General features: G+C 51.5%; 3 protein-coding genes across 5 annotated transcripts; 2 read left to right on the plus strand and 1 right to left on the minus strand.

The window, feature by feature from the left end:
- Positions 1-50: 50 nt before the first annotated feature.
- On the plus strand, positions 51-10,864 carry ATXN7L2 (ataxin 7 like 2). The gene is made up of 11 exons (XM_053591431.1): positions 51-1,800; positions 3,723-3,788; positions 4,166-4,270; positions 4,663-4,870; positions 5,169-5,452; positions 6,598-6,680; positions 7,053-7,306; positions 8,133-8,331; positions 8,474-8,595; positions 9,106-9,901; positions 10,718-10,864. Exons 1-11 carry the CDS (start codon positions 1,674-1,676, stop codon positions 10,730-10,732), a joined length of 2,259 nt encoding a protein of 752 aa, XP_053447406.1. The 5' UTR covers positions 51-1,673; the 3' UTR covers positions 10,733-10,864.
- A 118-nt stretch (positions 10,865-10,982) lies between these two features.
- LOC128585981 (probable transmembrane reductase CYB561D1) lies at positions 10,983-15,899 on the plus strand. 3 transcript variants are annotated; one of them, XM_053591434.1, is made up of 3 exons: positions 10,983-12,342; positions 12,849-12,886; positions 13,420-15,899. In XM_053591434.1, the coding sequence occupies exons 1-3, from the start codon at positions 12,195-12,197 to the stop codon at positions 13,921-13,923; spliced, it is 690 nt and encodes a 229-aa protein (XP_053447409.1). In that variant the 5' UTR covers positions 10,983-12,194; the 3' UTR covers positions 13,924-15,899. The 3 variants fall into 3 exon arrangements, with proteins under 3 accessions (XP_053447409.1, XP_053447410.1, XP_053447411.1); XM_053591435.1 differs by having other exon boundaries at positions 10,983-12,209; XM_053591436.1 differs by lacking the exon at positions 10,983-12,342 and adding an exon at positions 12,418-12,441.
- A 5,793-nt stretch (positions 15,900-21,692) lies between these two features.
- On the minus strand, positions 21,693-26,612 carry AMIGO1 (adhesion molecule with Ig like domain 1). The gene has a single exon (XM_053592574.1). It carries the CDS (start codon positions 26,527-26,529, stop codon positions 25,048-25,050), a length of 1,482 nt encoding a protein of 493 aa, XP_053448549.1. The 5' UTR covers positions 26,530-26,612; the 3' UTR covers positions 21,693-25,047.
- Between the last annotated feature and the right edge of the window lie 594 nt (positions 26,613-27,206).

Raw genomic sequence — 27,206 nt, forward strand, 5'->3', positions numbered from 1 at the left:
TTCCTCTCCAGTTTGCACCCCAAGCAAGAGAGTCTCTTGACTGAGCAGTTGTTCCTGGCAGGTCCCAGTCTGATGACATTTCCTCATTTAGTGGCACTCAATTAGTCCAGAGTAACTGGGACTCATTAGCAAATTTGGAGCAAACTCAAAAGGTGAGAGATAGTGGCTTCCACAATGCTGTTCCCATTTGCTTTCCTACCATCTGTGACCCATACAAGCTTCCTGTTAGTAACTGAAGGCCATATGCTTCACTCTCTATAAGGTTTTTGCTGAACAAACTTGCACCTCTATTCCCCTTCAGACAGTCTCACACCACATTTATATTCCCTAGAAAAATACACGTGGGTGCAATTTTACATTCAATTTCACCTGGTTCTTGTACCTCCTAGTGATCATCTATTGTTCTAGATTAAGAGTTTCTGCCCTCAGAGCTTATCCTTGAAATACTTAAACCTTCCCTGGATGAAAAGAAGGAAGTCTAAGGTCTTAAAGTTATAGACCTTGACTTATTTGCTTTAAAACTTGGTTTCCTCTTAGCTAAAGGGATGAGTATAGGGTGAAGTGTGAGAGATTGAGGAGGGAAAAGAAGATTAGTATTTCTTTCTGATGTGATTTTGGGGAAAGGAGCAGGCAGACTTTTGTATCTTGATTGTGTGACAGTAGAAAAAATGGTCTGGTTGAAAAGAAAAAAGAGGTGGATGATTAAGGTGCTTTCCAGACCTTAGCAAAGAAAATGACAGATCTACTAAGAAATCTCCTTATGCCGAGGATTCGGTAGCAGTCCTTCCAGCAGAGAAAATATTCATTAGTAAAAGAAGCCAAAGTGATGGATGGAGTCCGGGTCCAGCCAGGGTGAAGAGGCAGTACAGGGTATCGACCGCAGTTCTCAGGAGAAGAGAGACGGATCAGCAAGATGCTGCCAACACCAGCAGCCTCAGGGCTACCCCTGTTCCGGGGCTGGCTCTGGCTGGGAGACAGCCTTCTGTCATTCTGACCGGTGATCTTGGTCAGCTTAGCCAAGACCTCCCAAACCTAGACAACACCACTCCAACCCTCTACTCTGCCTCAGGGCAGTGTGGGTTTCCCACAGAGGAGGCAAGACACGGGAGCCGAAGCCCTCCCCCACTACAACTCCTGTGTCCTTCAGCACATCCTACAGACTCCCTCCCCTTGCCCTTCTGATTCACAGTGCCCACCTCCCTGCACCTACCCTCTTCGATCTACAGGGGAGCGGAGTAGCTTCGCGGCCGCAAGCCCGGGAAGGGGCGCCAGACAGCGGGCGGACGCACAGCTTAGAGGGGCGTCTGGGCAGAGAGAGGTTTGGGGCTGGGGTGTGTGTGCAGCGAGCGTGGGAGAGTGGACTGATAGCACAAAGAATGTGTGCACACGGGTTAGAAGAGGAGATGCTGGGGCTTTGGTCTCTTTTCACCCTGCAATCGTACATTTCGGAAAGGCTCTCGCCGCATGCTCAGTAGGCAATAGCACCCCTCTAAGACTACATTTCCCAGAAGGCAACGCGTGAGGGAGGGGACGGGGCCAGGCAACCTGTGTTGCGCTTGCGCAAGGACTGAGCTGGGAAGGTAGGGGGGAGAGGGGAGGCGTGCCCGTGGCGAGGCAGGAGGGAGGGGGCCGCGCGGCGGCGGCGCCGGGGCGGGCGCGCGTCCGCGGCGGTGATGGCGGTGCGTGAACGCGCGGCGGCAGCAATGGCCGCTCTGGAGCGGCGGGTGCCGAGTCTCGATGACTTCGCGGGACAGAGCTGGAGCTCGTGGGTGGAGCGGGCCGACTTGCCCGCGGCCGACGGTGAGTGAAGCTACCCTAGAGTCCGGGGACCCCATCACTATCTCCCCTCCCCCCTTCCGGGCCCCCGGCAGCTAAGGGGAGCCGCCGACAGGAGCCGCCGTCCGGCTCCCCGGCCCCCCAAACAAAGGACCCGCCGGGTCCTAGTGCCCGCCAGCTCCGTCACCTTCGCGCCTCCGGGTCCTAGCGCCGACTCACCGCTCTCAGTGCACCCTGCCCACCTCTGCCTCTACTAGTGCCCAGTACCTGCCCCTACATGTATTTGTCTTTATCTTTCTCCTTACCTGCTGTTCTCCATCTCCCGCCCCTCCTGCACCTGCCTTCGGCTTTCCTTATCCGCAGTAGTCCTCTCCACGTGTTTCCCACGCACCCCACTTCTGTGCCCCCCTCCTCACCTACCTTGTTCCTTCGCCTTTTGCCCCACACCTCCTGCTCCTTTCCGGTGTTTGCCTGCTGGCTGCAGTGCTTTTAGACCCCTCCACCCCCCTCCGCATTAGTTCATCCGTCCATCCATCCATCTATCTATCCTCCCTCTGTCGCTCCATCCTCCGGTCCATCCATCCATCCATCCATCCATGCTCCAACCCTCCGTCCTTTCACGGGCCTCTTGCCCTGCCTTTTGGCTCTGACTCCCACCTTCTCTAGGCCCCTGAGTGCCTTTAGTCAGTGGGCCTACAGCCCCTTCTTCTGATCTTTGTCTCCTGGCCCCAGGGGACACCTGGCCTCGTGGCCTTTGGGGGTGACAGCAGGCATCACGCCCCTGAAGAAGTTTGCAAGTGAGAAGAGGTGGGGCAGGAGACCACATGGAGGGATTTCTAAAGACACTTGTTCTGTTCTGAGACATCTGACTCCCAGCTTGATTCTGACCACCATTCCCTATGGACATTTAATGGACTTAGAAGAGTGGGGGCTGCCCTTGTCTCTTGCATGCTTAACCCCCCACCCCCTCATATCTTGTCATTATATAAGACTGTCAAGAATCTTCTCATCCTAGATAGGGGCCTATCTGTTAGTGGGCATCAGAGAGCAGACCTATGTGAGAGCCCAGGCTATCCTGGGACTGCCCCATGCTGGGAGAGCAAGGATGGGGCCATTGTCAGGGTCTGGGTGCATTGAGAACCGGAAATGGAGTCAGATGGGTTTGGTGACTCAGAATTGATTTTTTTCCGAGGGACAGGGAGGGGGTGTAGAGGAGGGAGTGGGGAGGAGTAAGGTAGGGGGATGGGGGAAGAGCTGTTTTGCATAGCTAAGATGTTTTTGTCATTAACCCAGAAACTGAGGTACAAGGGCAACCCCTGTCCAAAGCCCAAGAAGGGGAGAGGCTTGTGTACGTAGTTGACCAGGGAGACTTTGAAGATGCCAAAAGGCCAAAAGACAGCAGTTTCTCTGCTTAGTGACTATCCTATCAGTGTAGAATCTGAAAACCTGGGTGTAACTTTGATAATGCTGTGGTAACCCAGATGGAGCAAAACAGCTCATGGGTGTGGACACCTGGGAGAGTGTGTGTTTGGGATGCCACAGAGTAACAGAAAGGACCCATTTGAGAAATCTAACAAGGGGTCTCAAGGATCTGTAGGAAAATTTGTAAAGGATGATTTCCTCTTTAAATGGGGAAGCAGGCCCAGAAAAGAGATGGTATTTACCCACAATCACTGAACTAGTCATCAGTGAAACCCTGAACTGCACCTTGAGGTAAAGGATCCATAAGAAAGGTGGTTAGATTCTTCTTAATGGGGCCAGCTAATTCTGAAGGCAGGAATTGGAGGAAGAATGGGCACTTGAGAATGACCCACGAAAAGGTCTCCAAGTGGTCTTCAACACCAGGAACTTCTGGGCTTCATAATGCCAGGATGAAGGCTCTACATGGGTAGGAGATGGGGCTTCTGAGAAGGGGATGGTCCTTCTGAGCTGTGTTTCTCCTTTAGGGGCTGAGCTGGAGGAAAGTAGCAAAAATACAAAGAAGCTGGATGCCATGACCCTCATCAAAGAAGGTGGGAGTCATCACCCACTAGGCTGGGACCCAGGGCAGGACCATCTTTCCCTCTCCCACCACACTCTAGAAAGAGGTGGCTACATGAAGCAGTAGATCTGGGGATCCTCATTTTGATAGGTCTGAGTCAGCCTGTTGCCCTGGCTCCTGTGACAATATGGTTAGAGATCCTAGTCATAGGTGATTGCCCTCCCCTGAAAGTGCATATTCTTTGGAACTGCTTAGATTGAACTCTGTGAGCTGGAAGCATCCAGCATAAAGCTTGTCATGTCATCTGGGAGGTAAAGTTTCTGAGTGGTGGGGTGGGAGTGCTCTCTGATCTTACAGGGAAACCCTGGGATCCCCAGCCCCAGTGATAAGGGCTTTTTGTCATTGCAGACATGTCCATCTTTGGGCACTGCCCTGCCCATGACGACTTCTATTTGGTTGTGTGTAACCACTGCAGCCAAGTGGTGAAGCCTCAAGCTTTCCAGAAGCACTGCGGTGAGGGGAGCCCTAGGGAGGAGATAGAGGGGACAGGGGAAGATAGAATGTGGAACTCTGAGGACAGGGTCAGTTGGGAGGTCTTGTGGGGTAATGAAGGATGGTATTGGGTATTGGAAGGTCCTAAGGGTGGCTTCAGAGCATTGTGGGGGATCAGGATTGTTGTTTGAACAAAAGTCTAGCATTCAGTAGAATTAAGGGAGGAGCTAAGAGGTTCAGGAAACTGAGTCTAGAATTTTGAGTCTTAAAGAAATGGGAAAGAGGCAGATTTACAATCTAAACTATGGAAACTCAAATTCTCTAACGTGAGTCTATGGGCAAGGTTAGGAGATTGGAGAAGGAAGCAGTTGATACCACTCACCTCCGTTACTCTCTCCACCTCCTGGTGACAGAAAGAAGACATGGGCCCCTCAGCAAGCTTTATGCCCGGGCCCCACCCCCACCTCCAGCCCCTGCCAGCTCTCAGAAATGCCATGTAGTAAATGGGCAGGGCCCAGCTTGTAGGGCCCAAGGTTCCACCAAAACTTCCTCCAGGGAGAAGGGCCAGGGGTCCCGGAACCGTGGCCACCAGCCTGAGAAGACGCAGAAGGATAACCTCTGGTAAGGAGAAGCAAGAGTCTCCTTGAGACTGGCCCTGACCCCCAAATCCAGGGAGGGGTTGACACCAATGGAGGCAACCCTGGGTTGAGGGGTAGTATTCACAGCATGAGGCAGCCACCCTATCTGTAGCTCCCTTCCATGTATTCCAGGGAATATGGGGTCTCCTTTTCCCATGTTCTATACTTCTGCTGGAGCCTACCCAAGTTCCAGGGCTGGGAAAGAGATGGCTCTGGGCTATAGTCCAGACCCCAGGCCCAGCCTCTCTGCCTCCCAGCCAACACCCTCTCTCTGTGTGTAGCCTTTTCGTGCCTGTGGTGAATCTGGAGAAGATGTCCAGTCTCCCGAAGCCTGATGGACATGGAATCAGGGTGGCTCCACCCTCTGCTTTTCTCAGCCAGCCAGGCAGCCTCACCAAGGACTCCCTTGGAAAAACCCCCATGGCTCCCCCTTCTAAAGAACCTCCTGGCAGAGACAGTATCGAGATAATCCCCAATGAGGTGTCCAGTCACCGGGTTGAAGGCAGTCCTCCTGAAAAGGAGCCTGGGGCCAGGCTACCCCCCAAAACCCACCGGAAGATGGCTCGTGAGTAGTCATGGTCTTCGGTCTCAGGAAGTAAGAACTCTTTTGGGCTGGTTTGTCTTATGGGGAGGTCAGGAAGAGGTGGGCCTGGCCATGATAGGTGGCAGGGTAAAGGAACTCCTGTCACCTCTTGACCTGCTTGCTCCCTGGGAAGCTTCTCTCTAGCCTAGGTCTCCTAATTGAGGGGAGCCTGTGCCCAAGAGGTGAAGTTGTTCTTTTTTCCCTTAGGCAGTTGACCTTTATCTCTCTTCTCACTTAGATCCAGGGCACCAGACATCTCACAGCAGGTTTCTTTGGCATCCCAGATGCCTATGGCTGCTTTTGTTACTTTTCTTTTCTTTCTTTTTTTTTTTGAGACATAGTCTCAAGCTGTCACCCTGGGTAGAGTGCATGGCGTCACAGCTCACAGCAACCCCAAATTCTTGGGCATAAGCAATCCTCTTGCTTCAGCCTCCCAAGTAGCTGGGATTACAGGCACCTGCTACAACGTCTGGCTATTTTTTGTTGTTGTTGTTGCAGTTGTCATTGTTGTTTTAGCTGCCCCAGGCCAGGTTCGAACCCATCAGCCTCAGTGTATGTGGCTGATGCCCTACCCATTGAACTCCAGGCACTGCCATGCTTTCTTTTCTTTTCTTTTTTTTTTTTTAAAGACAGAGTCTCACTGTATCACTCTTGGTAGAGCGCTGTGGTGTCACAGCTCACAGCAACCTCCAATTCCTGGGCTTAGGCTATTCTTTTGCCTTAGCCTCCCGAGTAGCTGGGACTACAGGTGCCCGCCACAATGCCTGGCTATTTTTTTGTTGCAGTTTGGCCGGGGCTGGGTTCAAACCCACCACCCTTGGAATATGGGGCCGGCGCCCTACCCACTGAGCCACAGGCACCGCCCCTGCTTTTATTTTTTGATACGTGTTGCCCTACTTTGTGCTTGAAGTTGCCAAAATGAGTGTGGGATGGGGATGGGGATATTCAGCAGAGAGGTGTTGATGCCCAGACAAGTTTCTCTGGAAAGGGTAACCCAGACCTGAAGCCTAGAGATCACTTCTGCCTTAGTCCCTGTTCTCCCCAGGCTTTTGGCAGGAAGAGGCCAGATCCTTCTGTGGGCTTTCTGGAAATGGCCTTGAGGTTCACTGAAACTGCTTTCCCCACAGGAAAGGAGTGTGACCTCAACAGGCAGTGTGGGGTAATAAATCCAGAGACCAAAAAGATCTGTACCCGTCTGCTGACCTGCAAGGTAATCGTAGTCCCACTGTGAGGGTGGATAGCCCAGGACTTGCCCTCTCCTTCCCTGGGCAAGCAAAAGAATTTAGATGTTACTAAAGATCCAGCTTGAGGGATGAGGGTTAGGCCCATACCAGGGAAGGAGAGAGGAGGCTCCCCACAGTGGGCATAAAGTGGGAGCAGTAGGCAGGGGGTGGCTTCCGGATCTCCCCACCCCAAAGGAGGGTTTTGGCACCATGAGGGAGTGAAATGAAAACACACAAACACACCCGCAAACACATTCACATCCCCTCTCTCTCCTCTTGCCCAGGCCAGAGCATACTGCTGCCCCTCACCCCTGCTCAGCTCACTCCCCTCCCCAACCCTCCACCCTGCTGTATTCTAGATCCACTCTGTACATCAGCGCCGGGAGGTCCAGGGCCGGGCCAAGGACTTTGATGTGTTAGTGGCAGAGCTGAAGGCCAACTCTCGAAAGGGGGAGTCTCCCAAGGAGAAGAGCCCAGGGCGCAAGGAGCAAGCTCTGGAGCGCCCCTCCCAGGAGCTCCCTTCCTCAGTCCAGGTCGTGGCAGCAGTGGCCGCTCCCAGCAGCACCTTCTCTGCTCGTGCCAAGCAGATCTACCCATACTGTACACTACCCAGGTACACCTGAGATCCAACCCCACTTCACCCCACCCTAAGCCATTAGGGACCCCTGGAGATAGCCTCAGGGAGTGTCCTAGAAGATGTGTTCACTCAGCCCTGAGTATGGGGGGATACCTGGGACTCCTGGCAGTGGTGTGGAAGCAGGTGACTCCCCTATTCCTAACCAAGCATACCACAGTAACCCTGCCTTTCTGTAGTATGCCAGATCTAATACCTGGGATACCAACATTTTCCTAGCTGCCTCCAACACGCCAAAACTGTCATTGGGGAGCCGAAAGGGTCATGGTCCTGGGTGAGGTAGTCCTACTGTGTATTCATTCAATGGCCCCTTCGTGTGCAGAGGCTACGCTGGACCCCGGGGGAGAGCCTGCCTTGCCGAAGGAGACTCACACGCATCTCTGCCTGTCACACGAGGGGCAGACACGAAACACAGGCTCAGCTCACAGACAGGCTCACAGGAATATGTGATGCAAGAAGGGGGTTGAGAGAGTTGACTGGGCTGACCAGAGCTGGGTACAGTTAAACTCGGAAGATTTTCTGGAGGAGGCGAATCTGGAGCAGATTTTCCCCCTGAGGAGGAAGGGTCTGGGAAGTGAAGGGGCTGGGGAGAAAATCCCTTGGGAGCTGTGGCCCCTGGTCTCTCTGTCTCTTACTCTGTGAGCTCTATCATTTCCTCCTGTCCTTCCCTCTGTCTTCTTCCTCTGATTGCCCGGCAGGGTGTCTGCCCTGGTGCCCTGCTTTTTGAGCTTGGTGGGTTCAGGGACACCCCTACCCTGACCCCACACTAGTCACGTTGTCCTCACATCCCCTTTGGCCCTTCCAGGTTCCAGGCTTCTTCTGAGAGTGAGTTGGAAGATGAAGGGCCCTGTGTTGGTGATGGGGACCCAGGCCTTTTCCCTTTTCCCCTGCCCCGGGGTGGGGCCCAGGCCTCCAGCGAGGAGAGTGAGGAGGAGGGAACATCTGATGACCTCCACCTCCCCGCTGACTGCCATTATGCAACCCGGCCCCCGCGGCCACAGGCGGTAAGGACTTGGGGCAAAGAGCTGGGGTGGGGGGTGGCCCAGCCCTCTTGGCCCCCATTGTAGGGAGGAAGTCAGATCCTGTGTGCAGATGCCCTCCTGCGTCTCAGGTCCTGCAAACTATATTCCTTCCTTTTACCTCCAGTTCTGTACCTTTGGGAGCCGGCTGGTGAGCCCAGGATGTTATGTGTTTAGCCGCAGGCTGGACCGGTTCTGTTCGGCACTCAGCTCCATGCTGGAACGGCATCTCAGCTCACACATGTGGAAGTGAGTCTCTCAGGCCCAGAACTTCCTTTCCCAGGCCCCAGGCATACATGGGCTTCAGAGGCCCTGATCCTTCACACAGCCCCATAAGTGTGTCTTGGCTGTTTGCCAAGAAGACCCCAGATGGGGAGTGACACAAAGAGGGGGTGGGAAAACTTAGCAGCCAGGAGATGTGCTAAGGCAGGGCATGAATTGGTGGTCTGGGGATGAATTGAGATGCTTATCCTTCACTTCTAGTACCTTTTGGGTAATGACGGATAAGGGATGCCCAAACTAAGATTTAAAATGAGGTTCTTAATGGGTTTTCCTACTAGTTCATTTTATATACTAGTAGTTCATTCCTTTCTATGTCTGTGCCCTCTTCCTAACCCTCAGTTCCAGCATCTCCCAGCAGATGGCAGCAACTGTGAGACTCTGCTGGCCATTTCTAGGTGGGGCAGAGGGATTAGTGTGTTTGGTGGAAGCCCCTCTTGTTTGCTTTCTAGTCACAGTGGGGCTCTCTTTTTGCTGCAGGAAGATCCCACCAGCGGCTGAACCTCCATCCCATCATGTCAGTTCCTCCTTATCTGCTCCCCTGAGCCCATCTTCTATGGGCAGCTGCCCCCGCCTTCCGGGCCTACCCCCCAGACCTGCCTGCCCAGCCTCCACACCCCCCACCAAGGACTGCTTTGTCCCCAGCTACCCTGCAGGCTCCCCAAGTGTGGCAGCTGCCTGCAGCCAGGCAGAGTGCATGGGCGGGAGCCAGGCTATCACCTCACCACTGCCTGCCAATACTCCATCTCCATCCTTCAGCAAGCTGCCACCTTCCAAGGCCAGCAAGTCATCCAAAGCCAAGGATGGGGCAGAGATGGAAGCCCCTTCTCGAAAACGGAAGTTATCCCCTGGCCCCACCACTTTCAAACGGACCTGCATCCTGGAGCCCACTGGAAAAGGAAAATCCTCTGGCTGCCGGGGTCTCTCCGCCAAGACTAAAACAGCCCTGAGCATGGGGCTTAATGGGACAGTGGGGCCAAGAGTGAAGCGGGCAGGGCCCTTGGACTGTCGGGGTTCCCCTCATCAACCCTCCACACCAGTCAAGGCTTCTCAGATGGAGAACCGGGGAGTAGCTGGACACCCAGCCAAGGCTCTGCCAACCAACTGCCTCTCTGAGGAGGAGGTGGCCAAGAAGCGTAAAAACCTGGCCACTTACTGCCGGCCAGTGAAGGCCAAGCACTGTCAGGCTGGTGCCCCTGCCGATGTGGCCTGCTCTGTGCGTCGCAAGAAGCCGGGCTCGGCCCTGGCCTTTGAGGAGAAGTGCTCTACACTGAAGGTACCAGCCGAGCTTCCTGAAGATGGATGGGAGTGGGGTGCACAGTGGGTATCTGGCACAAAGAAGGTGCTAAGTCCATGTGCAGGGAAGGGGAGAAAGAAGAAGTGAGAGGGTTCCTGGACTATCGCCTTTAGGTCAGGTCTTAACAGGGTAACCTGTTTGCCTGGTGGACCTTCCCCTATTCCCAGCCCTCTTCCTGCCACACTTCTCCACCCCTCCTTTTGATTGTACCAAAGGGCCACTTCTTTCTGAATTGGCTGTGGCCCTCACTGCAGGTACTGGAGCTACCTCTGTCCCTTGAAGGAAAGGGAGTTTGTGTTCCTGAGCCATGGCCTAATCTGAGCAGCAAGGTGGGTGGGTTCATCTTGCTCATTGGTTCTTCCTCTGGGCATCAGGGCACAGGAGGGCAGGTGTGTATCTCAAGGTCCCCAGGTGTGTGCACACCCACCTCACACATCTGCTCAGCTCCAGGTTTTCAGGTGAAGCCTGCGGCCAGGTTTATTTGCCTCTTCTGGTGGAATCCCTGGAGTACCATGGGCTATCCATATGATCTCAGCCAGGAGGGACTTACCAGAGGTGGAATGGAGGGAAGCTGTCTTGGTCAGGCATGGGTCTAACCTCTGTATGCTCCCCAGCTTCACTACCCAGCTCTTCACTGTTGGGCTGGCATTCATCTTCTACCTTGCTTAGTTTTACTCTCATCAGGCTAGCAGAAGGAAATCAGGCTTTAGCTCTTATAGTCCGTACGGTCCACTAGTTAGGATAACTGGTAGGTTCCCACCCTGACCCTGTCTCTTGCCTCTTGTTTTCCTACAGTCAAAAGCCCATTAATGAGAAAGTGCCTGCCCACTGCAACGGAGCCGCCAGCACCTCCTCCCTTCCAGATCTGGGCCCCAGGCTGCTGCCGCTTTTTATAACTTTATATTATTTTTTTTAAGAAAAAAATTCTTTAAAATACCTCAAGACTGTCTCCCTGTTCTGTTGCTGCTAAGAAAATATAAAGACAGAAAACAGAAAAGGAAGGAGAAAAGTAACAACATGAGTGTCCTTACTGTCCCCAATCCCACCCTGCGAGGCAGAGATGATAGCCAGACTCCAGCTCCCATAGCTTGCCTGCAAAAGTCTCTTAGCCTCATTTTGTGTGTGTGTGTGTGTGTTTCTGTGTGTGTCCTTTTAAATAGTGTGGCCATGTCTGGGATTTGTGTCATTGGGGGAAGTCTTCTCTCCAGATACCACATAATGAGGTATGTGGCTCTTAATGAGCAAGGCTCTCCAGAATTTTGACCTCCAGAGCCTATTCCAGTCCCATTAGGAAGGGAAACTTGAGAGGCGGATGGGGAGCTGCTCCTCTTGGACCCTTGCCCTCAGAGTCTGTGAGAGTTGGCTTGTGGCTCTTTTCTGGCCTTACAGTCATCTTGGGCTTCCATCCCTCTCTGACTTATTGTTCCTTTTTCCCACCTCTCACCAGCAGCCTCGTTTTTCTCAACCACTTAGGGAGCTTGGGATGTCCCTGATTTCTACTGGACAGCCTGTGGGTTTGTTCTGGGGTAGAGGCTTTACCAGGTACACCGCCTTAGGCTGAACACCTTTTTTGGAAGCAGGAAGGGAAGAGGTGTAATCACTTGCAGAACTTGTGGTGTGGGATGCCCTGGTCCCTCAGGCTCACCTGGCTGTGTAGGGCTGAGCATCTGTTGAGGAGGCGGCGGGCTGGGAATGTCCTAGTTCTACTTATCTCACTGGGGACAATTACTGTGGAGATAGAAGATGAGACTTGCATCTCCCTCCTTTGGGCTCAAACCTGAATTCACCAGGTGTAGGGTGCTATTTTTTGGCCTGTCCTCTTCTTTTATTCTCCTTGTTTTTAGGTAGGGATGAATTTTGTTCCCTTAACAAGACAGGAAATGACAGGAAAGTGAGGGGCCAGGGAAAGCTAAGGCTGCTAAAAAACAACTAGTTCAGTATATCCACCGTGTGATTTGGGGTTTCACCCAAATCAGTTGCCACAAATGTTATTTCCGCGGGCTGCTCGGGATTTAGTTCCTGTAGACTCACGGAAATGAAGGTGGGCTGGGAGTTGCCCGGTCCCTTTCCAGCCCTGTGCTCTGGTGGGAGCCTCTCTCCCTGACACACGCGCTTCCCCCCCGCCCCCCAGAGGGCGCTGTGGGCGACTCCGCCGCACTACCAGCGGCGTCCCGGGGGAGGAGCCTCTCCTGCAGCCGTCGCCGCCTCTGCAATCTCAAACCCGGAAGACGCGTTCTCCCAGCTGGAGTGTGCGGGCCGGTCCGGCACGGCCATGCAGCCTCTTGAGGTAGGTCTGGTTCCCACCCCAGCAAGGGAGCCGAGACTGACCCGCTGGCTGCGGAGAGGCAGTGGGATCTTGGCACACCTGGTAGCTTTGGGCTTCACCATCTTTCTGACTGTGCTGTCCCGACCGGGAACCAGTGAGTGTGCGAGGCGGGGTGGGGCCGTGGAAGGGGGCGGAGCCGAGATGCCGGCGGGGCAGCGCTTGGGAGAGCTGGGAGACTGGGAGTAGGGTCCAGGTGCGGTGGAGGGGCTGACAGTGGAGGGGTTTAAGGGCTTGCTGGGGCGGTGCCCGGGAGGTTCTGGAAAGGTGGGGCTTTGGCTGTGTGGGAGAAGGGCAGACATTAAACAGATCAAACCGACTACTTGAGAAGCAGGGACCCTGAGCGAGGATACTAGTGGAGAAGGAAGGTCGAGGCCTATTCTAGGACTGGGCTGACAGCTGAAAGGTTACCCAGGCCAAACTGGTATATGTTTATGGGTAGGCCCCTTGGCTGTTCGACTTTGCCCTGAGTTCCTGATTGCTGGTTAGGGTTGGGGATGGTACACTGACCTTTCTTCTTTGAGCTGGAGTCTTGGGGTCCAGCTAGCTACAGGGACGGGAACAATAGTGCCCAGCCGTCAGCCTCTTCTCTTTGATTCTTAGGTCTTTTCTCCTGGCACCCTGTATTCATGGCCTTGGCGGTGAGTTTGGGTTTCTCTTTGCAACTAATTTATTGGGATATGTGTAGCTTCACCCCTTGGGAAACACACAGCCTTCAGAAGGCTGAGACTTCCTAAGGCACAGAGAGATGGGGGAAACAGCGAGGACCCCATCTTTCCCTGCAACCTATGGGTTTGGGATTATGGAGGGCTGGGCCTTAGGTGAAAATAAAAGAAGAAGGTCTGGTGGTTGAAAAGGGTGGAAGGGCACAGAATTTCTTTCTTTCTCCCTTGGTGCTTGTTTAGTTTATGAGTAAGTTTAACATTTGTTGTTTCCCTGGCCAAGAGATGGGAGACATTGTAGAGGTCTTGGTGGGAGTGGGGACATCAGCTTGAATGGTAAGACTTGCACACAAATGCTGATTCCCAATTGCTAACAGAAATGCTCACCAGGAGGTCTTGGAGGAAGTTCTTTTGCCCCCACCCCTGTCCTCCTTGGGGTGTAGAAGAACACCTACTTTTTCTCAGGCCCTCAAGCCAGACCTGAGGCTTATTGGACCTCTCTATGTTCACAGTTCTGCCTCTGCATGGCTGAGGCCATCCTACTCTTCTCGCCTGAGCACTCCCCGTTCTTCTTCTGTTCCCGAAAAGCTCGGATCCGGCTCCACTGGGCAGGGCAGACTTTAGCCATCCTCTGTGCAGCCCTGGGCCTAGGCTTCATCATCTCCAGTAGGACCCGCAGTGAGCTACCCCATCTGGTGTCCTGGCACAGCTGGGTGGGAGCCCTGACGCTGCTGGCCACTGGTGGCCAGGCACTGTGTGGGCTCTGCCTCCTCTGTCCCCGGGCAGCCAGGGTCTCAAGGGTGGCTCGCCTCAAGCTCTACCATCTGACCTGTGGACTGGTGGTCTACCTGATGGCTACAGTAACCGTACTGCTGGGCATGTACTCAGTGTGGTTTCAGGCCCAGATCAAAGGTGCAGCCTGGTACCTGTGCCTGGCACTGCCCCTCTATCCAGCCCTGGTGATTATGCACCAGATCTCCAGCTCCTACTTGCCAAGGAAGAAAATGGAAATGTGAATTCCTCCGGCTCTGAATCTAGGTGGGACACTTGCCATGTACATCAATGGTTCCTTTTTTGACCTACAAGGGACCCACTTCAGAAGTGGTTGGCTTTTTGCCCTTCTTGGGTGGGCCAGGGGCTGCAAAATCCCAAGCTGCTATTGTTGAGGGATAACTCCGTGGGCCAAAGGAGAGAAATGTACTGGGTGCAAGTGGGAGGTGATGGAGAACTTGATCCAGAAGCCTTCACTCATCAATGGGAGATAGAATATTGGGTGATGCTATTGGTGGTAATTTCTTGCTTGGGTTCCTCTAAGTCAGCGGTTCTCAACCTGTGGAGCATGACCCCCAGGAATTGTATTAAAGGGCCGCAGTATTAGGAAGGTTGAGAATCACTGCTCTAAGTTATGAATGGTAGCCATGAATATTTTGGTCACTCTTGAGAAAGCAGTGTGATACAGTATAGAGAGCCCATGGGTTTTATGTATGGGTTAAGCTCTGTTGTGTGATCCTAGGTAAGTTCAATATCTCTCACTTTCCTCATCTATGAAATGTTTCTAAACAATCTCTAAATCCCATGTCTAATATTCAGTGTCTATCAGGTGATAACAGAACACCCTTGCAGCTCTGGACTGTTGGGCCCACTTAGCAGACTCAGAATGTAATTCTTACCTTCATTCTCCTTTTGTTTCTCTGTAGGAACAGGTCTGTCCTCAGGGCCCTTCAGAAATCTGAGCTGGTTTGGTCCTGGACTAGGGCACAAGGGGTGAGAAAGGACTGTGAAAGGAAGGGACCCAGGTGAGGGACTTCGGGGCTCAAAAAAGTAAAGGCACTAAAGTCACTTTAAAGCATTTAGAAAAGCAGGAGAACACTGGCTTTAAAAAGCCTGTGGCTCTTGGCTGGGCTGTTTAGCTCAGTGAGGAACTTCCTCTGCCTCAGGATATAGGCTTGAGGGCTGCAGAACCTGGGTGTGCTTTGTCCCCTGACGTCCATTCTTGGGGCATCTCATGCTTTGCCTTTCTTGGGGCTCAGGTTCTTGCCTTAGCACATACATGGGTCACTGCAAAAGTTTTGAGACAGACTTCATTATCGTCCATTATTTCACTTCCAAGAAACATAGTCAACACTGTCCTTTCTGATTCACCTGTGCAAGTTGCAACTTGCTCTGTTCATCACTGTTGCTGGGAGGGCTGCATTTGTTTCCACCCATATTGATTTAGCGTTTGACTTTTGTGTCATGCAAAACTTCTTCATAACTCCCGGAGCTTCGTGGAGCTATTTCAAAGCTTTTAATAAAGGCCAAGGAAATGGGGTGGGTCTCTTTTAATCCAAGGAAAACAAAGTTTCCCCTTATTTTCTAAGCTTCCTTAAGCTGTTGTCTTTTGCAAGCCCATTGGCCCAAGAGGGAGCCAAGTTTGGCATCAGCTGGCAAACGAGGGCTGGGCTCTCTTCTCTGCAGAGACCCCCCTCCTTGTTACAGCTAAAAGTAGTTCCCCAGACTGCCCTTGGTGGGGAGGGCTGGATGCCAAACTGGATAGCTGTGGTCTGGCTCAGTTGGGAAATAGGACCTCCATAGACATGGCAAGGACTGAAGACAGCTAAGCCAGGAAAGCTGCTGGCAAGACAGGTAGATACAGCTCACAGGGAACTATGGGAGACCTGGGTTGTAGGTCTCCCAGAGTTTGGATGGAAACAAATGCAGGTGTAGGGGCTGGAGCTTCCAGTTCCTTGGAGCATGGGAAGGCGTTTCTAGATGTCAGTATTTGGGATGTCCTAAGTCTTCCGAAGATTCAGGTCCTCCTCTCTGGGTAGCTCAGAAGTAAGATTAGTGTGATTCAGTAATTTAGGAATGGGGACCACAAGGAAGGACAGAAGTGTCCTCTCAGTGTACCCCACTGTGCTCCTCCTAGGTAAGACTGCATCTCCCAAGAGCTTTCTAGACAAGGGGGCATCTAAAAGAGGCCTCTGTTGTGCAGAGGGCTGATTGCTCCTGTCTCTTTTTTTTTTTTTTTTTTTTTTTTTTTTTGGTTTTTTGGCCGGGGCTGGGTTTGAACCCACCACCTCCGGCATATGGGACCGGCGCCCTACTCCTTGAGCCACAGGCGCCGCCCGATTGCTCCTGTCTCTTTCATTGCCCTGTCTCCCCTCTCAAACTACCCAGTGTGATCTGAACTTGGAAGAAATGGTTACTGCGGCTGCATGGAGGAGAGTCTGACCTAAGGTTACTTTGATCCAGGGATTCCATCTCCTCTCCCCTCATCATGGCCAGTGTTGGAGGTCTCACCCTATCTGCAGCAGGGTAGAAAGGCCAGGTAAAGTGCACCCTTTCTGAGAACAAGCAGTGTGTAAAGCCTGAGCCTGCCTGAGGTGTTGCCTCCTCCCAGGTGGTGCGGAGGCTGATGGATGGGCGGGCAGGCGTGCTGTCAGCCGCCAGTTTGCGTGGGCTGTGCCATCTGATGTCTATTCCCAGCCCTAAGAGGAAGGGGGAGTCATTTTTATTCTGCAGGAGGAAGGGGCCGTAGCTGTCGCCTCTCTGACCAGTGGGCCTGGAGGGCAGGGGTACAGCATAGAGATGGGAGCACAGGTAGTCTCCTCCTGCTTAGCTAGGTCTGACTGCAGTACAGGGAGCAGGTTACTGGGGGAACTTCTTCCCAGCAGGCCGGATTATGAAGGGACTTTCCCCTCTCCTGCCTCCATTTCTCCCTCCATCACCACCTGCCCTCATATCTTGGGGCAGCAGCTGGACAATGAATAGACCTCAGTGCCAGGGCCCTCTTCCTCCAGCTGGAATCTCAGTGGCTACCAGCTGCACACACCTCCTGCTGGTGTGTTCCTTACCCCCTATGTTACCCCACCTCCCCATATCTCCTAATATCTGGACCCTGAGTGGGGCTTCTCAGCAAGGTGGGAGAAACCTTGGAAGAGAAGCAAATGGCTGCATTTTTGCCCTTGTTCCCTGACTAGGGAAAGCTAGTAGTCAGCCTGTTTTGCCTTTTAAAAAAAAAAAAAAAAGCAGCAGCAGCCAAGATGTTCAGATAAAAAAAAAAAATTGCGTGTCATTTGCACAAATTTTCATATCAAGCTCATTAAGCCCTGATTCCATATTTGATTATATTCCAAGTTTGATTATATTCAGACTCAACCTTGAGGACATTAGAAATATAGATGGTTTTTTATCCAAATCTTATAATGAGATTACCTTTCTGGGTTTGGATACTCTTCTCAAGCCCTGATCTTTCCTGTAACCGCCTTTAGCTATGTGTCCCAGTGTGGCTGGGGGTGGTGTCATATGGCAGGAGCTGTGTCTAGGCATGTCTTTTTTTTTTTTTTTTTTGTAGAGACAGAGTCTCACTTTATGGCCCTCGGTAGAGTGCCGTGGCCTCACACAGCTCACAGCAACCTCCAACTCCTGGGCTTAAGCGATTCTCTTGCCTCAGCCTCCCGAGTAGCTGGGACTACAGGCGCCCGCCACAACGCCCGGCTATTTTTTGGTTGCAGTTTTGCCGGGGCCGGGTTTGAACCCACCACCCTCGGTATATGGGGCCGGCGCCTTACCGACTGAGCCACAGGCGCCGCCCCTAGGCATGTCTTTCAGACTCACCTTTTTTGCTCTTCAGCTGCATCAAAGGTAGGCTGCTGTCACTTGCCAGCCTGTGCCTCCTCTCCCCCTACCCTTCACAGGGCAGACTACCCTTTTCTCGGCTCATTGAGACTGGGCTGTCCTTCCTCATTGTCCTCACCCTTCTACCCCTGTGCCTGGCTGCTATGGGTCTTGTTTTTAAAACCGCACTGTGGGAGATCCAGGCATCCACCCCAAGCCAGCTGGCTGCTGTGCCAAGGCCTGTTCAGAGTTAATAATAATCATTAGCTGAATGGTGGTGGGGCCATTTAGCTCCAGATCTCTAAGCACTTGCCGGCTGAGTCAGCCAGCCCTCACCGTCCCCCTCTTCCTAAGCTGTGGAGTGTACTAGAATGGGGAGGCACTGTGGGAGTGGAGGGAGTTTAGGAGTTCTGCTGCCTGGCCATGCCTTAAGGCTTCTCCCCCCTGGGAATAGGCACTGAGAGTCCTCTCAGTAAACTAATAAGACCTTTGCATCTGACAGAGATCAAGATACGTAGGGAACACGGTGTATGCTTGGCCAGGACTGGTGGTGGCAGTGGCAGTTACTGACTGTGAACCTCTAGTACTCCTGCCCTTCCATTTACCTGTCTTGGCCTCAATGGGGTGGGCACCCCTGGTACTGATGTCTCAGCCTCAGCATTTCTGGTGCCCCTTGCAATCCTAGAGTGTCATGAGACATCTGGTTTAATGCTTGATGCTCCTGTGTCTGGCTGGCATAAAAGTCTAGTGTATCATAAAATGAATGGTGCATTGGCTTGGGAATGGGAAACCTGCAATATGGGTCTGCTCTGTCCCTGATGCTGGTGTGGTTGTGGGCAAACCGCTTGCTGCTTGACCTACCTCACAGGGATGTTGTGAGGGTTAGACAAGTGAATGTGTTAACAGGCAGTGGAAATTTCAAAGCATTAAACAAATGTAAACAGGTGGTGTTATGTTCTTATCTTTCACTGAGCCTGGCTCTGGGCTTTATGCTTTTTAGTAAACAGTTACGGATAATGATCCTGAGAGGACCCAAGTCTCAAGTTGTGCTGGCCATCATAAGAGAACATGGACACATTTCTTCTCTCTAGATGCAAGGTCAGCATTTATCCACTTCTGCCAAAAATGCCACCAAGGCTATGACTACTGAAGTTTGCCTTACGTGGTACCTACCTGGTGATTTCAAGTCATGGGGCAGACTCCAGATGTGGGAGTAACACTTGTCCCCTAGGTCCATTCTAAAGTTTCTGGAGCTGCTGGTCACAAGTCTTTTTAAATCTCCCCTACCAAGGGAAAAACGGGGCAGATAAGCCAGGAAGACAGGAGTAAGCAACAGCAATGAACACAGCCCTGCCACCCTGGCCCTCTGGTTTTGCTTATAGCCATGGGCTGAGCGAACCTGCCTGAGGCACTGGAGATGCAGAGCTGTAACCCTGGCTTCCAGGGGTGCAAAGCTTGGTTTCTCTTTCCTTGTTTCAGACTCTTGAGTAGGATCACAGTCCCCTCCTCGTCAAAGTGCTTTAATGGAATTAAAACACACAGACACACACACATACACACACCATGCATGCACACCACGAAAGCAATTCTGTTTAAATTTTAAATTGGGGGAAGGATACTTTCCATTCCATTTGTCTGAAAGCAGCCAGCAGTCTGCCTGGAGTGGATGCAGAGAAGCAGGAAAAACAGCAGTGCAGTGGCTTGAATATTTGCTTTTTATCTTAAATGTTTTTTCTGTCCAAGGATCCATGAATGAAACACTACCCAGGCATTGTAGCCATAGCTGAAAGGTAGGAGGATGGTGCCCCAGAACGGCCATGGAGGGTAGTTTGAAGGAGACAATTTCTCGCACTGGGCTTAACGTGGATACAAATCACCTCCAGTAAGATGACCCCAACTCAGAAGGCTTGGCTAGTCACTAGTGTGGTCAGAGTAACAGTCCCATTTTTAATCCACTTGCTGTCAATTTCTCAGATAAGTTTTAATCTTGTTGGAAGCAGATTAAGGAATAATTTCAGGCTATTCTGTGGTATCTGAGGAGTCAACTATCTCACTGAGTCTGCATGAGTGGCACCCTAGCACCTATCATTAAAGCAGATTCCCAGTTAATGGTGCTTTCTAAGGATACCTGGTTCTGCCAGGGTCCATACCAAAAGCAAACTACAACCAGGTGAGGGAGCAGTGGGTGAGGGTAAAGCAGCACAAAGTACTGTCCAACTCCAACCTGCGTGTGCATTTGTGCACATCTTTGTGTGTCGTTGGGGACAGTGACTCCTGCTTTATGTATGCCAGTGCAGAAGGGCACCCAGAAGTCCCACTGTAGGGCTCTGTGTCCTGGCTCACTGCTGGTTGGTTCTCTTAAGTGATGGTTCCACACCCCCCATGATTCACAGAGTGTAACCTGGCTGACTAGTTTGAAGGTCTCGGGGCAGGTCTAAGTGTCCATTTTGTATTTTCCACCAGCCACCGTATTAAGCCTAATGAAGGGGCTTTGATTGGCAGCTGTTCTAGCCTTTCTCTTTCACCCCCCTGGAGAGGAAGCATCCAGCACAGGCTCACTGTGGCTAGACCACAAAAGCCAACTGTCCTATTGCAGGCACCTGAGTTTTTTCTGCCATGTGGGCTGAGAAAGTGAAGCTTCACCACTAGTTTCTTGGGAGACAAGATAAGTGGTGCAAGAACAGCAAATGCAGAAGCCAGGTTAGCCAATACACTGAATGCTCATCTGTTCTAAAAGGCACTGTCATATTAGCCCCTATCCCTAGTGCTACCTAAGAGGAGCTAGGGAAAGTGCTATAAGACATGACAGACAAAATTGCATATCTTGGCAAGAATCTAGGGAACTTCTGTGACTTGTGGGGGTGATTGAAGTGATCAACCATGGACTTCTTTGGGAGTCCGAGACTTCTCAGGCTCGGAGACAAGGCTTGGCCTGGTCCAAAATAGAAGGAAGAAAGAACTCTTAAGTAATCTTCCCCAGATCTGTTCCCTTTACCAGCTTCATCCTCTTGGCCAAATTATTAGCCATAACAAAAACTGCTTTGCAGACTACTTGAGTGCTCTGGCATCAGCAGCTGAAATTTCACTGACTGCCGAAGTTGATTTACCTGATGTGCCTGGCTAGTAGTTGTCTCCCTTCCTCACCTTGGTTGTTCCTCCTGACGTGAAAGAGGACTTCTCAGATACAGGAGGGCTGCCCTTTGGTGGGGATTTTATGAAATGTAAAAACTGGGGGACCATTCAAATACTGATTCTTTTAATTTCTTTTTTCCTTCTATCATTTATCCTCCCCCTTGGTACTCCCTTTCTAGAATTATCAAGAGAGGAGCCGGAGAATTAGCATGGTCAGAGTGTAGACTCCAATCCAATTTCTGGTAAGCTTGAGTTTGTACCCAAAAGTGAGGATTTCATTTTTCCATTCCATGCAATGCCTAGGACACATTAAACTGTCATTGAATATTAACTTTTTAGCCTAAGATGAACATACTTTTAGTTTAAGATGGCTACCATTTACAACATGAAAATAGATCATTAAAAAAAATGTGAACATAAGCTGCTCCCCACCATTTTTTAAAACCCAGTCCAAGCATTTCCCCATATTATGGTTAGTAGGCTTGATCCAGAAACAGGGAGGCAACTCTTCTTCCCAGGAATTCAGGAAGCCTTCATTATCTACATGTCTTAGCCCCAAGTTGTGTGATTTCTGAACTCTAAAGCCTTAGTGACATTTCCTTTGAGACTCTATATCTAAGGGGTCAGCAAACTATGGTCTGTTGGTTAAACTAGCCCACTGCCTAGTTTAATGTGGTCTGTGAACTAATAATAGTTTTTATATTTTTAAGTAGTTAAAAAAACTCAAGACATGTTAAACGATATGAAATTCATATTTCAATGTCCACAGAGTCTTATTGGAACAGACCCACAGTCGTTCACTTATATACTGTCTGTGCTATACTGCTGTTCCAGTGGCACAACCAAGTGGTAACAGAGACTATCTGGTCTATAAATCCTAAAATATTTACTGTCTGGTTCATTACAGAAAGGGTTTGCTGATCCCTGGTCTATCTTAATGACTTGATGTGCATTTCCATGTCCTTATTTAAAGATTCTCTCCCTAGATAGGCCATATCCTTCTGAAGGACAGAGAACCCCACCCACAGGCTGAAAAGGTAAATAAACCAGATTGTGCCAGAACAGAGACTCAAGCCAGGTTTAATGATCATTGTCTAGTTTTCAGAGCCCAGAGGCTTCAAGGTTTGCCAGCCTGGGTATACACAAGTGGGAGGAACAGGGTACTAGACATGGGAGGCTGGCTTACTTTGCCAGCAGGGCTACAAGGAAGTACAGAGGTAAGAACACAGAAAACTGCAATCAGTCAGCTTTGCTCTTCCCCAGCGGGGTGTACCCTCTCCTGGCCCCCTCCTGGGGGCCCCCTAAATACAGGCCAAAAAAAAAAAAGTCACAAATAATTACATAGATTGTAGAGCCCTGTCACATTCTGTGTCCAGGAACACCTGCTTCCTGGGAGGCATGTCTGGTTTATGGGTGCAGGGTGGAGTGTGGGGAGGTGGTGATCTCCCAGCCTTTTCTTATTACCACACCTGGTAGTTCTCTACACAGGGTTCTATTGAGCTTACATATGCTGAATACGCAATCCTTCAATTAAAAGGCTACCTCTGGGTTCTATCAAGTGAAACCATAGGAAGAAGCTAATCAGTTAAATCTCTTGGTGAAGCAGCCAGGCACATACTAGGTGTCTCAAACCTGGGGCCAACCCAATGGCTATAGTAGGGAGACTCAGAGCTGCAGGGCCTTTTCTTATTCCCTAAACTGGGTAGAACTTATGAAGAAAATGGTCCTCCTAGTCCTCGGGAGCTCCACCAAAATGCCTGCTTCATTTGAAATTTACTTCAAAGATTTTCAGAGCCCTACATGGTGCCAAGAGGGAAAACTGTAGCATGGAGATGAAATTTTCCCAGGTTTCCTGTTGAGTCTGAGGAGGGAGTTCTGGTTACTGTAGCTCCAGTAACAAAATCCTCAGAAGTCTCTGGAATATAACCAGACAACCTTCCCCACCCCGTGTGCAGTTAACATAGTTGCTTGGCACACTCACAGCTGCTTGGCACCCTGCCAGTTTCCTTCTGGGTCCCTCATTGACCTAGTTCTATCTTAATTTCTCATATATATAGTCTTTAATCTAAGGGAGGCTTCTGAGGAGCCTGAAGAACCAGCTAGCTCCTCACCACTCCTTATCCCAAGGTCTTCAACCCATGGTTCTCCTAACTCCAGCCTTTGCAGAAAAGTGACTCAGTGTCACAAAGATGTTAAGTGAAGCATCAGGGAAGTCAGAAATGAAAGTACAAGAGTTTGTGTATTTGAGGAGCCTGGCATGGTCACTGTCTCTCCTACAGGGCAAGAAAATTGTGTAAAGTTGTGCACATAGGTGGAGACCATTCTGAGAGTGGCATTAGTGGGAACTAGAGATTCACTGTCCTGATGGAAGTCAAGGTGCTGTTGTGCATGCATACCTATAAGCATGCATACCTATGAGCATGCAAGTACTTGAGGGGAATGCTGCACCTTTCTCTCAGCAAGACTAGGTTACTAATAAAGGATGGACAGCAGTCTTGAGATCTCAGGACCAGACATGGGGAAGTGTTGAGTTCCAGTCGCCTTCCCCAATCTTCACAGGATGTTTAATAGTCAGGCCCTCCTAGCAAGCAGCCCTCACCTGCAGGTAAATAACACCTTTTGGAACCTAAAGAGCAGGTCAGAAAACTAGAGGATCTGGAGAACTTCCAATGGACAATAAATATGGGAGAGAAGAGACACTGAAAAAGACCAATGTCAGAAAACATGTTCACCTTTGCCCTGCTCATCCCCAGCCAAAGCTCAGAGCAGCCACTTCCCAGGGCATCCAGTATTACCAAAGGGAAAAGTTAAAGGGATCCGTCATCTCCATACCTGAAGTATTCTGCAACCTGGATGGAACATAATATTGGGCTTATTCTCAAACTCCTCTGGCCTGACCACCACAACTACACAGACTTCTAAGAGGGATGGGATGGCAGAACTTTCCTTCTGAAAGTTTAGTGTTGGGGCGGCGCCTGTGGCTCAAGGAGTAGGGCGCTGGTCCCATATGCCGGAGGTGGCGGGTTCAAACCCAGCCCCGGCCAAAAACCACAAAAAAAAAAAAAAAAAAAAAAGAAAGTTTAGTGTTACCAATTGTCTCTGCTACAGATTGCCTGGAATGTTGTAGAGAGGGCAGAACTCTAAGCCACTCCAAATTGCCATTCTGGGGCAGAGACCACCTGATTCCAACCCCTCTGATGACAAAATCCCATGCTTTGGCTTTGCAGCAGGAGTGAGATCTCTGAGTGAGGAAGCCTTATCAACACAGAGGAGATACATACCAGGTCTCCTCTACCTCCAACCAAGCCCAGTCTAACCCAGCTGAGGCCAGACTTTCCTGGACTCCTCCCTTTGCAGAGAAGCATATTAGGGAAAACTCAGAATCCCACCTGAGGTTGATAGGGAGACTGAATGAAGAGAAGGTATTATGCAGAAAATCAATTAGAACCAGCTGGATGCTACATAATAGATGCAGATTTACCTTCATCCTAGTGTAAAGTGGGCCACATTTGTGGCAGGCATCTACAAAAGCTCTGCCTTCAGCAGCTCCCACTATGGTCTTTCACACAGATGCTGAGAATCAAATGCTAACCAAGGGTTTCACCAACCAGGGAATTAGCCTATCTGGAGTTCACCCCCCATCTGCAGGTTCTGTGCTGGCACTTATGCTGTGACACACGTCTATCAGTTCATGCTGTACCCCTCTGTGCCATTGGTCCCAGGACAAGGCACATCCCGCATTGCTGCCATAACCAAACAGGCAAAAGGCCAGGATCCTGCAAAGATCTTTCTACCCAGGGCTTATGGAAAAAGAGGAAGGCTTCAGTGAAGTCTCTCAGTAGCTTTGGGGCGTTTTATCGATTGAGGTCTCAGTCTTTTCCTGACTCATTTTCCAAAGGTTTCCAATTTCCCCGGATGTGAAGTATGACTTCCTGACCAAAGAAGATACCACAGTTTCCCCGAGTGTGGCTCCTGTGGAAGTGCTCCAAACACACACAACATCATAGATGTGGTGGGCAGAGACAGAAAACAAATTTTTTTTCCAAATAATTTTCTCTTAAGGAGCTAGGGATGACCTCAAAAAAGTTTAAGGGATCTGCTTTTCCCCTCACTCCTTCCTCATTCCCATTCAGCTCAGACATGCTTCTCTTCCTAAACCACATTGAGAACTGCCAGGGCTTTGGGTAGGGGGTGTAGCATTTGCCCGAGGATTAACATATCCACATTTGAAGATTATGGCAGCCACACCCTAGTTAGGGTCTTGCCCTCTGTTGTACCTGAAACCAATTCCCTTGAGGTTAGGAAGAACCCACTCCCTTGGCCAGCCAGCCCTCTCTTTCCATCCCCTCATATCCTTCAGGGGTGCATTACCTCTCCTGGGGCAGAATCTCCCCACCAACCCATCCTGCTCACACCACAATGGGCGTATCAGAGAAGACCGAGCTGACTGATTCTGGATCTGACATTCTCCGTTGGCCCTTGCCTGTTGCCTCGGGCACTGGCAAGGTGTTGCCTGGCTTGAGCTTGCCATTTTGACCCTGCCCAGGTCCAGCAGGTTCCAGGAAGGCCACCCGTCGGTCAAAACCATCATCTTTGTCCCCACCAGCCATAGGATCATGGTTGGGTGTGGTACTAAGCATGGAAGAGCTGAGGCTATCTCCTTGATGGCTGGAAGGCTTTTCTACACCCCGGCACCAGCAGCGGCAAGGGGTGAGGTATAGGTATATGAGGACCAGGACCACACTGAGAATACAGCCCACTAGGGTGGTATAGGCTGTGTTTAGGGTGTCATGGTGTCCATGAGAGGTGGAATTGTACACTTTCAACTCCACAGACAGTGTCTCATTGAAAGTGTCCCCCGTGGCATAGCAGGTATACACACCACCATCCTTGACCTGCACTTGGTGGAAATGAAGACTACCATCCTTGGTCACTGTTGCTGTGCCATTGGTCCCCTGATCTAGCACCCGTTCATTGCTTGGTGTCACCCACATCTTGGTCATTCCCTGCTGCTTGGTGTCACACTTGATGGTGAAGGTATCACCCAGGTGGGCTTCCCAAGCACGTTCCTTGTACTCGCTGCAGTTGAGGAAACTCAGGTTGAAGACATTGTGCAACCTCTTGGAGCTCATGCAGTATAGGTCCTCCTGAAAGTCCATGACGGAGCTCAGCTGCCGGTACTGCCAGTGTGAAAAGAGCTGGTAGAGCTCACAGTCGCAGTGCAGAGGGTTGTTGTGTAGGTACAGCCCATTCTTGATCCAAGCCGGCAGCTTCTGCAGGTCAGGCAACGGCAACTTAATCAGCTTGTTAGAGGAGAGATCCAGGAGTGTTAGTTTGGGTAGCTTGGCTCCTTCCTTGACCAGTTCCAGAGGGAAGCGGGAGATCTGGTTCTGGCTCAAGTAGAGTTTCTGCAGCTGGGCCATGTTGTCAAAGGCGGAGCGGTCCACCGCGGCAATGTGGTTGTTGTAGAGCAGCAGCACCTCCAGTGCTTCCAGTTCACTGAACAGGAACTCATCCAGTGTCCGCAGCTGGTTGGAGGAGAGGTCCAGGTAGCGCAGGTTGGGGACTGGGGAAAAGGCCTCAGAGGAGATGAAGTTCAGGTGGTTGTGGCTCAGCAGCAGGGAGTGCAGGTGGGTCAGGCGGTTGGGGGTCCACTCAGCCCGCAAGCGGCTCAGATTGTTGTGGCTGAGGTCCAGCAGTGCTGTGTAACTGGGCAAGGAATGGGGAACGTTGGGCAGCTGCTGCTTGGAGCAGCTGAGGATGTTGCTGGCGCACAAGCAGACGGCAGGACAGCTAACCAGGGGTCGGCCAGCTCTGGCCACCTCAAAAAGGAGCAGGAACAAAGACAGCAGCAGGAGCCAGAGGCCTCGCAGGTCACGCTGGGGTTGCATAGTGTCACTAGAGTGGGCGAGGAAGGCCACAAGGAAGATCTGAGAGGAAGTTACCCAGGCATGCTCTGGTGGGGTACAGAAGGGTCACTTGAGAGAAAGAGGACGGGTTTGTGGTCACTGAGGACTCTACAGGGAAGGACCACCTCTCCCACTTCCCCTCCCACCTCCCAACCCCTTCCCACCCTTTGCACTAGAAGAGAAAGAAAAGAGATGCTGAGTAGTTCCCAGGCACTGTACAGGGAGTGGGCTCAAAATACTAGGGCAGACGAGGCGATGGCACAAGGGCCCATAGGGCTGGGGTCACAGGGGTATAGGATAGGGGTTTGCACAAGATGTCAGGGGCTGTTGGGGGGTCACAGGGATTGCACAGGCCGGGTTTGGAGGCGGGATAGACAAGGCCTGTGGGGAGGAGCTGAGAGAAGGTCAACAGGGCACCAGGCTGTGTAGGACGCACCCTGATGGGGCTGAGGGTCCCCGGGCCTGTAAAGGAGGGCTCCCCACCCCCCGGGACCTCTGTTCACTGCACCTGCTCGGCGAGGACGTGTCTCAGCCCATGGCTGGTCCGGGAGCTCCGTCGCGGCCTCCCCTGGCGGTGTCTCACCGGCCGGCCTGTCACAGCGCCCGCCTTACGCAGGGGCCCGCGCCCGGCAACATCGCCTCCCTGGGACTTGCCGGGC

The sequence above is a fragment of the Nycticebus coucang genome, chromosome 5 (assembly GCF_027406575.1).
Source record: "Nycticebus coucang isolate mNycCou1 chromosome 5, mNycCou1.pri, whole genome shotgun sequence".
NCBI lineage: Eukaryota > Metazoa > Chordata > Mammalia > Primates > Lorisidae > Nycticebus > Nycticebus coucang.